This window comes from Trichomycterus rosablanca, chromosome 3 (assembly GCF_030014385.1).
Source record: "Trichomycterus rosablanca isolate fTriRos1 chromosome 3, fTriRos1.hap1, whole genome shotgun sequence".
Taxonomy (NCBI): Eukaryota; Metazoa; Chordata; class Actinopteri; order Siluriformes; family Trichomycteridae; genus Trichomycterus; species Trichomycterus rosablanca.
In genome coordinates this window covers 38,607,785-38,622,361 of record NC_085990.1, presented here as the reverse complement: position 1 = coordinate 38,622,361, position 14,577 = coordinate 38,607,785, and the positions used below count along the sequence as shown (strand labels likewise).

General features: G+C 40.1%; 1 protein-coding gene across 1 annotated transcript in view; it reads right to left on the bottom strand.

The window, feature by feature from the left end:
* The window catches only part of tsnare1 (T-SNARE Domain Containing 1), a 178,196-nt gene that overhangs the window by 146,273 nt on the left and 17,346 nt on the right, over nt 1-14,577 (bottom strand). The window contains exons 2-3 of the mRNA XM_062992089.1: nt 3,673-3,750; nt 3,506-3,575 (exon numbers count right to left, since the gene is read on the bottom strand). Coding sequence (XP_062848159.1) covers nt 3,506-3,575; nt 3,673-3,750 — 148 coding nt within the window. The remainder of the gene's footprint in view (nt 1-3,505; nt 3,576-3,672; nt 3,751-14,577) is intronic.

Genomic DNA, 14,577 nt, shown 5'->3' with positions numbered 1-14,577 from the left:
TTTAGGACCCCTCCTCTTCTCACTTTATCTGCTTCCACTGGGCTCCATTTTGAGAAAGCATGGCATCTCATTTCATTGCTACGCTGATGACAGTCAGATATATGTCCCGCTGAAGAAGAAAGATGCTTTCTCTATTAAGCCACTTCTGTTATGTCTTAATGACATTAAAGCCTGGATGGCCTTAAATTTTCTGAATTTCAATGAAAAGAAAACAGAAGTGATGATGTTTGGTCCCAGTGGTTCCTGTGAAGCCCCTCCTGTTGATTTGGGCCCTTTGACACAGCATGTGAAGCATACAATCTCTAACTTGGGTTTTAAGATGGACAGTGATTTTAAATTGGACCGTCAAATTGGTGCAGTAGTCAAATCCAGCTTTTTCCATTTGAGGCAGCTGGCAAAGGTGAAGTCAATCCTTTCACATGAGCACTTTCAAACAGTGATCCATGCCTTCATCACATCTCGGCTGGACTACTGTAATGCACTTTATTTTGGAGTCAGCCAGTCCTCCCTCAAACGTCTCCAGTTAGTGCAAAATGCTGCGGCCCGACTTTTAATGGGATCACGTAAGAGAGAGCATATAACCCCCATTCTGGCCTCCCTCCATTGGCTGCCCGTGCATTTCAGAGTACATTTTAAGATTCTGTTGTTTGTTTTTAAATCTTTAAATGGACTTGCCCCGCCTTACCTCGCTGAACTGCTCCATCCCCACACTTCTGCTCGGTGCCTCAGGTCAGCTGATCAGCTGCTCCTGGAGGTACCAAGGTCAAAGCGTAAGCTCAGAGGGGATAGAGCTTTTTCAATCGCTGCCCCTAAATTATGGAACAACCTACCACTCCATATTAGACAGGCCTCTTCACTGGCTATTTTTAAAACTAGTCTTAAAACCCATTTTTATTCCTTGGCTTTCAATCCAGCATGAGACTTCTCATTGTTTCTAGTGTTTGTTTTATGTTTTATAATTATCTATGTACAGCACTTTGTCACAGCTGTTGTTGTTTTTAAAGTGCTCTATAAATAAAGTTGACTTGACTTGACTTGCATAAATGCCAGGCTCACAGAAACAGCTGATGGAATTGATGACATGCCAGTGGACAGTGTTAGTGTAATGTAGTTTACACAGATGCAATCATTTCTGATTGACCACTTGGAGATGAGCGATGAGTTCTGTACATGCTAGCAGCCGGTCTGGAAAAGAGTTATTGATGTCCACTGGGAGTGAGATAATAAAACAGAGAGGGGAAAAGCCAACAACAGCTTGTTTACTTTCTTATCAATCTATTGATTATTACAGGGATGAAGCTGTTTCAGAACTATGAATGGCTGAGAGTGAATGATTTGATGGTAAACATGTGCCACAAGGGTGCCTCTACAACACACACATACACATCGACATGCACAGAAACACACAGCCAAACCCAAACAGATACAAAAAAACCCACACAACTATGTAAATAAGACTAAATTGACCATATCATGTTTAAAATACAGTGACAGTTTCAGTTTACTTTCCTACATTGGCAGAAGACCCCTGCTCCACGGACATTTTAATAGATGCAATCAACTTAGCCCTATTTATATAAGCAAACCGAAGTCACCAACTGAAGTCAAACTCACTTTTTAGTACATTTTCCACAATGTTTGATGAAATTCAGTTTTACGCAAAACTTCAATGCTCTCTAGTTAAATTAAAGTTAATTAAAGTTAATTTTGTAGTATTTTAAAATTATTATTATTATTGTTATTATTATTGTTATTATTATTATTACTATTATTATTAATAATAATAACAATAATAATAATAATCTTATTATTTATTCAGTTTATCATTATTTTTTTATTTTTATTTTTTAATTTTATTTATTTATTTTATTTATTTTTGTTATTTGACTTCCACAACTGACTCATCACACACATACACACACAGCCAAACCCAAACAGATATGGAGAAAAAAAAACCTATGTAAATAAGACAAGTTTGACCAGATTACTTTTAGAATAGTGACAGTTTATTATTATTATTATTATTATTACTACTATTATTATTACTATTATAATTTTTTTGTAATTTTATTATTTTATTTATTATTATTTTATTATTTACATTTTGATTTTGTTATTTGACTACCAAAACTGACACACACACACACACACACACACACACACACACACACACACCCACCCACACACACACCCCCACCCACCCACACCCACACCCACACACCCACCCACACACCCACACACCCACCCCCACCCACACACCCACACACCCACACACCCACACACCCACACACAAATCCAAACAGATACGGAGAAGAAAAAATATGCAAATAAGGCTAGTTTGACCAGATTACTTTTAGAATACAGTGACAGTTTCAGGTTTTTATTATTATCATTATTATTACTATTTCTTTTTAGTTTAATTTTATTTATTAAAATTTTTTTTTTGTTTTTTTTTTTTTTGTTATTTGACTGACAACTGACAGCTCAGTCCACTCTATCAATAGCAGAGAACAACAGGTGCCAGAGAGCAAACAGAACCAGAGAAGCCTTGTAACAGTGGTGCTTCCAATCAATAAGCTATGACTTCTTGTTTTGTTTTTTCACACAGCAAATCAATGACCAAATTCTGCTTCTCTTTCTCTGCCTCCTGTAATGAAATTCCTGGTAATGTTTGTCATAGGAAAAGGAATCACACAAGAAAAGCTTTTGGGTAAATTCCATGCTGCTCTAGAGACCTGACAGAATCCCTACATTAAAACATAGATCATGTCTGTACTCTGTACATTGATGTGCAGCTTCCTCTCAGTATGCATGTGTAACTGCAGTCTTGAATAAAGACTTGTGTCAGGACAAAGCTCTTGTGGCTTGGAAGCAAATTACACAAAATGACGATCAAAAATGAGTGTTTGTGATTGTTGGAGGTAAATGATGCCACAACCTACAGTACATGTAAACATGGCATTATTGTATTTTCTACATAACAGTGTGTACATTTTTTTATAAGTATGAGTAATGGGGCTGGAACCACTTTGCTAGAGAAAGTCTAAGGTGAATCCCACATGTGTGCAAGAATGAAAATTTGCAAATATTTAATCAAGGTAAAACAATACTGTGACTAAAAAGCACCAAGAAAACTGGCCAATTGCAAATAATGAAGCGGCCAAATTAGTAGAAACAAGGTAACAAATGAAAGACACGAAAACATCCGCAACCCACGGGAGACAGTGGATAGAACAAGGATAGTGCAAAACTGAGAACTGGATGTCACAATATGAAAGGCTGCTCTGGCCATCTGTGACAAACCAGCAATTGAATAGAACTGACAGACAGGGAACCATCAGAACCATCAAAACCTACTGACTTGGCTATGAATGAACAGAACTCTAACCCTACCAAAAATGGCACCTCCCACACGTAAAGTGGTTTAATTAATAGGTCTGTGACGTAAAGTGACGTAATATAAAAAACATTTTTATACACTTTGTCAAAGTGTATAAGCACTTACAAACTCTGGCGTAGCTCAGCTGTGTCTCTCGATGTCCCCAATGACTGAAGACTTTTCTCTAATGTAACCACTGCAAAATGAATAAAAAAATAAGTAAAAGTAAATAAAAAACGATTAAAAAAGCTATGCTGAATGTTTCTAAAACTGTGCTGAATTCTCGCACTTACCATTAGCATTGATCTGAAAAATGTTGGACGAGGTTTCCTGGAACACATCTTGTAATTCTGAGGCGCTGACCTGGGTAGCTGTAAAAAAAAATTCAAGAAACATTTGTAAACATTTTTATTTTTACATTTTTATCTGCTATGTTTACATGAAGCATAATAACTAGTTTGTTGTAATAGTAGTAATAATAACAATTGTATTTATTTATTTTTTATTAACCGCTTTATGCTATTCAGGGTCACGGCAAGTCCAGGTCCACCGGAAAACACTGGGCGCAAGGCAGAAAAATCATAGACAGAACACCAATCCACTGCAGGGCTTCAGTCATCACCCCTTCTCAGACATAGCCAATCACATCTGCGTAGATGAACAGCCGGCCGATAGCACGGCTAAAATTAGAACCTGGGTTAGCGTATGGTGACTTTACATCTTAGCCATTGGGATGTGAATTTGTCAGTGCGCTCTCAGTGCCTGTCTTATACCTTGAGTAAAGCATGGTGGTGGCAGCATTATGCTTTGGGCCTGTTTTTCTCCAGCTGGAACTGGGGCTTTAATCAAGGTGGAGAGTATTATGAACATTTCCAAATAATAGTTCATTTGGGCACAGAACCGTTAAGGCCTTGTTAATCAGCTGAAAATGACTTTTAGCACAACAGCAACCCAAAGCATACCACCACATCAACAAAAGAAAAGGAAAAAAAGAAACAAGGTTTTGGAATGGACCAGCCAGAGTCCAGACCTGAAACCAGTTGAAAATCTGTGGGGTGACCTGAAAAGGGCTGGGCCCAGGAGACACCCTCACAATCTGCTTTTCCAAAGAAGAGTGGGCAAAGATTGCCAAGTCAACATGTGCCATGCTGATAGACTCCTACCCACAAAGACTGACTGCTGTCATTAAAAATATCAAAAGGTGCTTCAACACAATATTAGTGTGAATGTTCACACAACCACATTATTGTAAGTTCTTATTTTTATTAAAATTATTAAAATTAATAAAATAAATAAATAAATAAAAACAAAATAAATAAATAAAAAGGCTTCAGTTTGTTGATTATAGGTCCGTTAAAGCTAGAAAGAAATCTGAAATCATTTGTTGGTTGTTATGTTGGATGTAACAGGAGTGTGGAGACTTTGTTTTATATTCACTGTATGCCAGTTCTCTGGCACTAGTTCTGCACCAACAGACTGTCGTGACCCAAATGGGTCGTGTGGGCACAGCTATTACCTCATCAAGCACACATATGGCACCCACAAAGCATGAGGTAATCACAGAAGACCATTACCCAGAGCCACTTCACAACCTTTAGCTCCTTGTCGATCCAGGCAGTCAAAATGACTAAAATTGACCTGTTTTATTTTTTATTTTATTTTTTCCCCCCTAAGCCTCTTAATCTAATGCATTCACATAATTCAAGTAACCCTAGTGAAAATAGCGAGAGGTGTTTTCAGATGGAGAGCACTAGAAGCTTTACACATTACATCAAACAGGGCAAATATGAGCAGAGACCAGATCCAGTATTTTACGTTTAGGCATTTTCTAATTCACAGCAGGAATAAATAATAATAATAATAACACTGTAAATCATTTTCATGTTTTACCAACTGGTCACAGTGAGTTCGGCTTTGCCAGGAAACCATGGAAAAGATACTACTCCACTCCCTCCCCAATGGACATAGCCAATCATGTCTGTATGTAGATGCCCAACTGGCCAATAGCACTGCTGGGGGTTTTGAACCATGGATTCCAGAGGTAGTGGGCTAGTAAAATGTACTGCTGCGCCACCCCAGTGCCTACATTGGAAATCATAAAGGCCCAACAGTTTCAACTTGGATTGAACCAGCAACCTTAACCACTGACCTACCACTGCTTCTACTGACTTTGAAATTAATAAAATAAACAAAAATGAAGAAAATCTTGCAAAATTACATAAAATATGTGGCAGTATCAATGCATAGGCAGGGCAAGCAAGGCAGTGGTAGCTCAAGTGGTTAAGATACTGGAATAGTACTCAGAAGTACTTCTGAGTACTTCAAACCTCACCACCACCTTGGAACCACTGAGCAAGGTCTTTAACCCTCAATCTCTTGCACTGTATTCAGTTGCACTTGTAAGTCAAGTAAAATTTATTTATATAGCGCTTTTTACAATGGACATTGTCAGCAACTTTACAGAATTCAGGACCAAATAATAATAACACTTGTAAGTCACTTTGAATAAAAAATGTCTGCTTAATGTCATAAATGTAACTAATTAAACACAGCTGAGATTAATGTTCATTCAGTTTATTGAATAATAAGACCTACTGGTCATGAATGTAAATATTATTACATGAATCTGTGATTCGTTTATATTATTGAACCTTTATTAAGCAATAAAATACAAATAAATAATTTTATTAAACAAAAGAACCCCATAGCACCTTCACTAACCAGAAGATGTTTGGGTGGTGAACCATTCTCAGCACGGCAATGACACTAACGGCTTAACAATATGGCAGTACATGTTGTTCTGGTAAAAGTGTATCATGTGCAGCAGTGTTTCTTTTTTTGCATTTCCCCCCTAATGTAGTCGTATCCAATTACCCGATTGCATTATGCTGATGATGATCGCCACCTTGACTGAGGAGAGCCGTGACTAACACACCCCCTCCGACAAGTGTGCTGTAGCCGACTGCATCTTTTCACCTGCACGAGGCGAGATCATATGGGGCTCAGTCTCGTGCACAGAGAGTCACACACTAATCCACATTATCCCTTGTCTCTCTGCAGGTACCATCAATCGACCAGCAGTTCGTAATTGCATCAGTTATGAGGAATCCCTTCCGGCACCCTCCCTACGAACAAGTCAATCATTGTTCAAATAGGTGCCCAGCCTGCCGGTAGCAGAGCTGATTTTTAAACTCACAAGTTCGAGTCAGCTCTGGTGTGCTAGCATGTTTTACTGCTGCGCCACCTGATTGCCCAGGTGCAGCAGTGTTGCTGGGAATTTTTAGGAACAAATAGTCTGTTAGCACTTGTTGTAGGTTTACAGTTAAAATAGAAGCTGTTAAGCCGCTCAGGTGGCGCAGCGGTAAAGTACGCTAGCGCAACAGAGTTGGGTTTCTAGATGCATCGTATCGAAACTCAGCTCTGCCTTTCCGACTGGGTTGGGCGGCAGTATGAACAACGTTTGGCTGTTGTTCAGGGGCTTAGGGGTCGAGTCGGAGCATAGGTCCTCATAACTGGTACAACTGCGGCCCCTGCTGGTTGGCTGATGGCGCCTGCACAGGGCTGAGGAATAACATTGACGGGGGTGTGACCCTCCGTGCGCAGTGTCTCTCGGTGTATTAACTCGGCTCGTGCAGGTGAAAAATGCAGGCTGTACTGATTGCGTGCCGGAGGGGGCGCAAGTCAGTTGAGTGGCGTCCTCAGTCAGCGGCAAAAGGGTCAAATCAGTATAGAGGACACAATCAGGGTAATTGGACACGATTAGAATGGGGATAAAAGTTGGGGGGATAAAAGTTGGGGGGAAAAAAGTGGGAAAAAATAAATAAATAAAAAAATAGGAGCTGTTTATGTGTCATTCACGGTATAAATTAATATTTTTATCAGTGGGTTTTCTCCGCCCCAGCATGGACACTGTGGCATCTAAAACACTCGTAGTACCAAATTATTGTTAATGCGGTGCTGAGAATGGCAAACTACCTGCACATCGACTGGTCAATAAAGATGTTTTAGGGGTCTGTTTAGATTGATAAAAACAGGTAAAGGGAATAACAAAGTGGACAGATTGGCTACATTCAGTAACTGTGTACCCAAATAGTTCATTTGTGTGGTAGTTGTAGCTTAAAAAACGATCATTAAATGTATGTACCAGATTGATCCACTTAAAAAAAGTCCGTAGTGATTGTATATGAGTGTTTTTTATTCATTTATTTTAATGTGGCTGCCCACCTTTTTGCATGTTTAATGCATTATTTTGCAAAGCATTTTGGTAAATCAATAAAGACTGAACAGAAGGTTAAGGATCCATTTGTGGAGAAAACTAAAAGTGGACAAAACCACAGCATAAACACACAGCAAGGTCAATAAACAAGCTAGAGTCAATACAAAGTGTCAATGCAGATGGTACAAGAAGACAAAATTCTAGCCAGATACCACAGTCCAGACATACACTGGCAAGACTAGCAGGGAATTAGCACACAAGGCTCCATAAATAAGAGACTCTGTTCAGGATTTAATTATGAACTTGAATACGCTGGTTAAAATGACGTAAAGGCTTAGAAAAAAGAAATTCTCTGTTACCCCAAATTAACACTGGACACGTCACATAATCACTGTGTCCACATCACACAGAATTCATGAGTCGATCCATACTGGACGTGAATCAGCTGCATTTTGGGCACAATAATTGCCACGAGCAAACAGGAATAGAGAATTCTTGATTTATACTGTGCTAATATTGATACAGAAGGATTCTATTAGCTGTGGGGAAATGGCTGATCAGTGATTAGGACTCTGGGCTATCAATCTGAAACTGGGGGTTTAAATTCAGGCTTTGCCAAGCAGCCACTGCTTCTTACAGAGGTTATTGAGAAGGATAAGAAAAAAATAGAGACAAGGTATAAAACGAGCACAGCTCAACACCTAGTCTTGTGTAATATAACAGTCTAGCTAGCCCGTTGTATGTTATGTGGTAAAATAAAATTGTTTCATGTGACAGACACTTGACCAGTCTCAAGAGTATCAAAAATGTGCTGTAAAAAACAATTCAATACAGAAGCACAAACCTTTTTTTTCCCTTAGTTATTTTTTTTTCCACTCCATCTGTACCAGATTTCATGTCATGTGACTAATAAAAAAAACATAAAATATAAACATAATAAAAATAAATATATTTATACAAATTATAAAAAATAATTAGTAACATCTGGAACTGATTATAAATGCTTTTGGCATTATGTATAAAGTAATGGCAAAAACACTTCCAGATGTAACTGGTGTATTTAATAAATGTTTATATTTTACATTTTATTTTTATACATATTTTACCACTATAAGGTTTTAAAATAAACTCAACTCCTACAGTAATAATAATAAAGAATAATAAAACCTGTGTCATTTTATAAGAAAGTGCCACTATATATATATATATATATATATATATATATATACAGTGTATCACAAAAGTGAGTACACCCCTCACATTTCTGCAAATATTTTATAATATCTTTTCATGGGACAACACTATAGAAATAAAACTTGGATATAACTTAGAGTAGTCAGTGTACAACTTGTATAGCAGTGTAGATTTACTGTCTTCTGAAAATAACTCAACACACAGCCATTAATGTCTAAATGGCTGGCAACATAAGTGAGTACACCCCACAGTGAACATGTCCAAATTGTGCCCAAAGTGTCAATATTTTGTGTGACCACCATTATTATCCAGCACTGCCTTAACCCTCCTGGGCATGGAATTCACCAGAGCTGCACAGGTTGCTACTGGAATCCTCTTCCACTCCTCCATGATGACATCACGGAGCTGGTGGATGTTAGACACCTTGAACTCCTCCACCTTCCACTTGAGGATGCGCCACAGGTGCTCAATTGGGTTTAGTCCATCACCTTTACCTTCAGCTTCCTCAGCAAGGCAGTTGTCATCTTGGAGGTTGTGTTTGGGGTCGTTATCCTGTTGGAAAACTGCCATGAGGCCCAGTTTTCGAAGTGAGGGGATCATGCTCTGTTTCAGAATGTCACAGTACATGTTGGAATTCATGTTTCCCTCAATGAACTGCAGCTCTCCAGTGCCAGCAACACTCATGCAGCCCAAGACCATGATGCTACCACCACCATGCTTGACTGTAGGCAAGATACAGTTGTCTTGGTACTCCTCACCAGGGCGCCGCCACACATGCTGGACACCATCTGAGCCAAACAAGTTTATCTTGGTCTCGTCAGACCACAGGGCATTCCAGTAATCCATGTTCTTGGACTGCTTGTCTTCAGCAAACTGTTTGCGGGCTTTCTTGTGCGTCAGCTTCCTTCTGGGATGACGACCATGCAGACTGAGTTGATGCAGTGTGCGGTGTATGGTCTGAGCACTGACAGGCTGACCTCCCACGTCTTCAACCTCTGCAGCAATGCTGGCAGCACTCACGTGTCTATTTTTTAAAGCCAACCTCTGGATATGACGCCGAACACGTGGACTCAACTTCTTTGGTCGACCCTGGCGAAGCCTGTTCCGAGTGGAACCTGTCCTGGAAAACCGCTGTATGACCTTGGCCACCATGCTGTAGCTCAGTTTCAGGGTGTTAGCAATCTTCTTATAGCCCAGGCCATCTTTGTGGAGAGCAACAATTCTATTTCTCACATCCTCAGAGAGTTCTTTGCCATGAGGTGCCATGTTGAATATCCAGTGGCCAGTATGAGAGAATTGTACCCAAAACACCAAATTTAACAGCCCTGCTCCCCATTTACACCTGGGACCTTGACACATGACACCAGGGAGGGACAACGACACATTTGGGCACAATTTGGACATGTTCACTGTGGGGTGTACTCACTTATGTTGCCAGCTATTTAGACATTAATGGCTGTGTGTTGAGTTATTTTGAGAAGACAGTAAATCTACACTGCTATACAAGCTGTACACTGACTACTCTAAGTTATATCCAAATTTCATGTCTATAGTGTTGTCCCATGAAAAGATATAATGAAATATTTGCAAAAATGTGAGGGGTGTACTCACTTTTGTGATACACTGTATATATATATATACAGGTCCTTCTCAAAAAATTAGCATATTGTGATAAAGTTCATTATTTTCCATAATGTAATGATAAAAATTAAACTTTCATATATTTTAGATTCATTGCACACCAACTGAAATATTTCAGGTCTTTTATTGTTTTAATACTGATGATTTTGGCATACAGCTCATGAAAACCCAAAATTCCTATCTCAAAAAATTAGCATATTTCATCCGACCAATAAAAGAAAAGTGTTTTTAATACAAAAAAAGTCAACCTTCAAATAATTATGTTCAGTTATGCACTCAATACTTGGTCGGGAATCCTTTTGCAGAAATGACTGCTTCAATGCGGCGTGGCATGGAGGCAATCAGCCTGTGGCACTGCTGAGGTGTTATGGAGGCCCAGGATGCTTCGATAGCGGCCTTAAGCTCATCCAGAGTGTTGGGTCTTGTGTCTCTCAACTTTCTCTTCACAATATCCCACAGATTCTCTATGGGGTTCAGGTCAGGAGAGTTGGCAGGCCAATTGAGCACAGTAATACCATGGTCAGTAAACCATTCACCAGTGGTTTTGGCACTGTTAGCAGGTGCCAGGTCGTGCTGAAAAATGAAATCTTCATCTCCATAAAGCTTTTCAGCAGATGCAAGCATGAAGTGCTCCAAAATCTCCTGATAGCTAGCTGCATTGACCCTGCCCTTGATAAAACACAGTGGACCAACACCAGCAGCTGACATGGCACCCCAGACCATCACTGACTGTGGGTACTTGACACTGGACTTCAGGCATTTTGGCATTTCCTTCTCCCCAGTCTTCCTCCAGACTCTGGCACCTTGATTTCCGAAAACAGTACTTTGGACCGCTGAGCAACAGTCCAGTGCTGCTTCTCTGTAGCCCAGGTCAGGCGCTTCTGCCGCTGTTTCTGGTTCAAAAGTGGCTTGACCTGGGGAATGCGGCACCTGTAGCCCATTTCCTGCACACGCCTGTGCACGGTGGCTCTGGATGTTTCTACTCCAGACTCAGTCCACTGCTTCCGCAGGTCCCCCAAGGTCTGGAATCGGCCCTTCTCCACAATCTTCCTCAGGGTCCGGTCACCTCTTCTCGTTGTGCAGCGTTTTCTGCCACACTTTTTCCTTCCCACAGACTTCCCACTGAGGTGCCTTGATACAGCACTCTGGGAACAGCCTATCCGTTCAGAAATTTCTTTCTGTGTCTTACCCTCTTGCTTGAGGGTGTCAATGATGGCCTTCTGGACAGCAGTCAGGTCGGCAGTCTTACCCATGATTGCAGTTTTGAGTAATGAACCAGGCTGGGAGTTTTTAAAAGCCTCAGGAATCTTTTGCAGGTGTTTAGAGTTAATTCGTTGATTCAGATGATTAGGTTAATAGCTCGTTTAGAGAACCTTTTCATGATATGCTAATTTTTTGAGATAGGTATTTTGAGTTTTCATGAGCTGTATGCCAAAATCATCAGTATTAAAACAATAAAAGACCTGAAATATTTCAGTTGGTGCGCAATGAATCTAAAATATATGAAAGTTTAATTTTTATCATTACATTATGGAAAATAATGAACTTTATCACAATATGCTAATTTTTTGAGAAGGACCTGTATATATATATATATATATATATATATATATATACAGTGTATCACAAAAGTGAGTACACCCCTCACATTTCTGCAGATATTTAAGTATATCTTTTCTTGGGACAACACTGACAAAATGACACTTTGACACAATGAAAAGTAGTCTGTGTGCAGCTTATATAACAGTGTAAATTTATTCTTCCCTCAAAATAACTCAATATACAGCCATTAATGTCTAAACCACCGGCAACAAAAGTGAGTACACCCCTTATTGAAAGTTCCTGAAGTGTCAATATTTTGTGTGGCCACCATTATTTCCCAGAACTGCCTTAACTCTCCTGGGCATGGAGTTTACCAGAGCTTCACAGGTTGCCACTGGAATGCTTTTCCACTCCTCCATGACGACATCACGGAGCTGGCGGATATTCGAGACTTTGCGCTCCTCCACCTTCCGCTTGAGGATGCCCCAAAGATGTTCTATTGGGTTTAGGTCTGGAGACATGCTTGGCCAGTCCATCACCTTTACCCTCAGCCTCTTCAATAAAGCAGTGGTCGTCTTAGAGGTGTGTTTGGGGTCATTATCATGCTGGAACACTGCCCTGCGACCCAGTTTCCGGAGGGAGGGGATCATGCTCTGCTTCAGTATTTCACAGTACATATTGGAGTTCATGTGTCCCTCAATGAAATGTAACTCCCCAACACCTGCTGCACTCATGCAGCCCCAGACCATGGCATTCCCACCACCATGCTTGACTGTAGGCATGACACACTTATCTTTGTACTCCTCACCTGATTGCTGCCACACATGCTTGAGACCATCTGAACCAAACAAATTAATCTTGGTCTCATCAGACCATAGGACATGGTTCCAGTAATCCATGTCCTTTGTTGACATGTCTTCAGCAAACTGTTTGCGGGCTTTCTTGTGTAGAGACTTCAGAAGAGGCTTCCTTCTGGGGTGACAGCCATGCAGACCAATTTGATGTAGTGTGCGGCGTATGGTCTGAGCACTGACAGGCTGACCCCCCACCTTTTCAATCTCTGCAGCAATGCTGACAGCACTCCTGCGCCTATCTTTCAAAGACAGCAGTTGGATGTGACGCTGAGCATGTGCACTCAGCTTCTTTGGACAACCAACACGAGGTCTGTTCTGAGTGGATCCTGCTCTTTTAAAACGCTGGATGATCTTGGCCACTGTGCTGCAGCTCAGTTTCAGGGTGTTGGCAATCTTCTTGTAGCCTTGGCCATCTTCATGTAGCGCAACAATTCGTCTTTTAAGATCCTCAGAGAGTTATTTGCAATGAGGTGCCATGTTGGAACTTTCAGTGACCAGTATGAGAGAGTGTGAGAGCTGTACTACTAAATTGAACACACCTGCTCCCTATGCACACCTGAGACCTAGTAACACTAACAAATCACATGACATTTTGGAGGGAAAATGACAAGCAGTGCTCAATTTGGACATTTAGGGGTGTAGTCTCTTAGGGGTGTACTCACTTTTGTTGCCGGTGGTTTAGACATTAATGGCTGTATATTGAGTAATTTTGAGGGAAGAATAAATTTACACTGTTATATAAGCTGCACACAGACTACTTTTCATTGTGTCAAAGTGTCATTTTGTCAGTGTTGTCCCATGAAAAGATATACTTAAATATCTGCAGAAATGTGAGGGGTGTACTCACTTTTGTGATACACTGTATATATATAGTGTGTGTGTGTGTGTATATATACATATCTATACATAAATACATACATATACATGCACACAACAATCAGCCATAACATTAAAACCACCTCCTTGTTTCTACACTCACTGTCCATTTTATCAGCTCCACTTACCATATAGAAGCACTTTGTAGTTCTACAATTGCTGACTGTAGTCACAGACACACTCTATTAGACACTCCTACCTAGTCCTGGTCCAACTTGTAGATGTAAAGTCAGAGTCGATCGCTCATCTATTGCTGCTGTTTGAGTTGGTCATCTTCAAGACATTCATCAGTAGTCACAGGACGCTGCCTATGGGACGCTGTTGGCTGGATATTTTTGGTTGGTGGACTTTTCTCAGTCCAGCAGTGACAGTAAGGTGTTTAAAAACTCCATCAGTGCTGCTGTGTCTGATCCACTCATACCAGCACAACACACACTAACACACCACCACCATGTCAGTGTCACTGCAATGCTGAAAATGATCCACCACCTAAATAATATATGCTCTCTGGTGGTCCTGTGGGGGTCCTGACCATTGAAGAAGAGCACGAAAGGGGGCTAACAAAGCATGCAGAGAAACAGATGGATTACAGTCAGTAATTGTAGAACTACAAAGTGCTTTTATATGGTAAGTGGAGCTGATAAAATGAACAGTGAGTGTAGAAACAAGGAGGTGGTTTTAATGTTCTGGCATATATATATATATATATATATATATATATATATATATATAGTATATTTGTCAAGTACCTATTTATTTCATTTTCTACAGTAAAATCTATACAGAAATCTGGCTAAATGGACATTTTCTATTTACCTTCGCTTAATTTTCTGATATTGAATATTTTAACTTCATGTGTTTTTCTGTGGCCATAA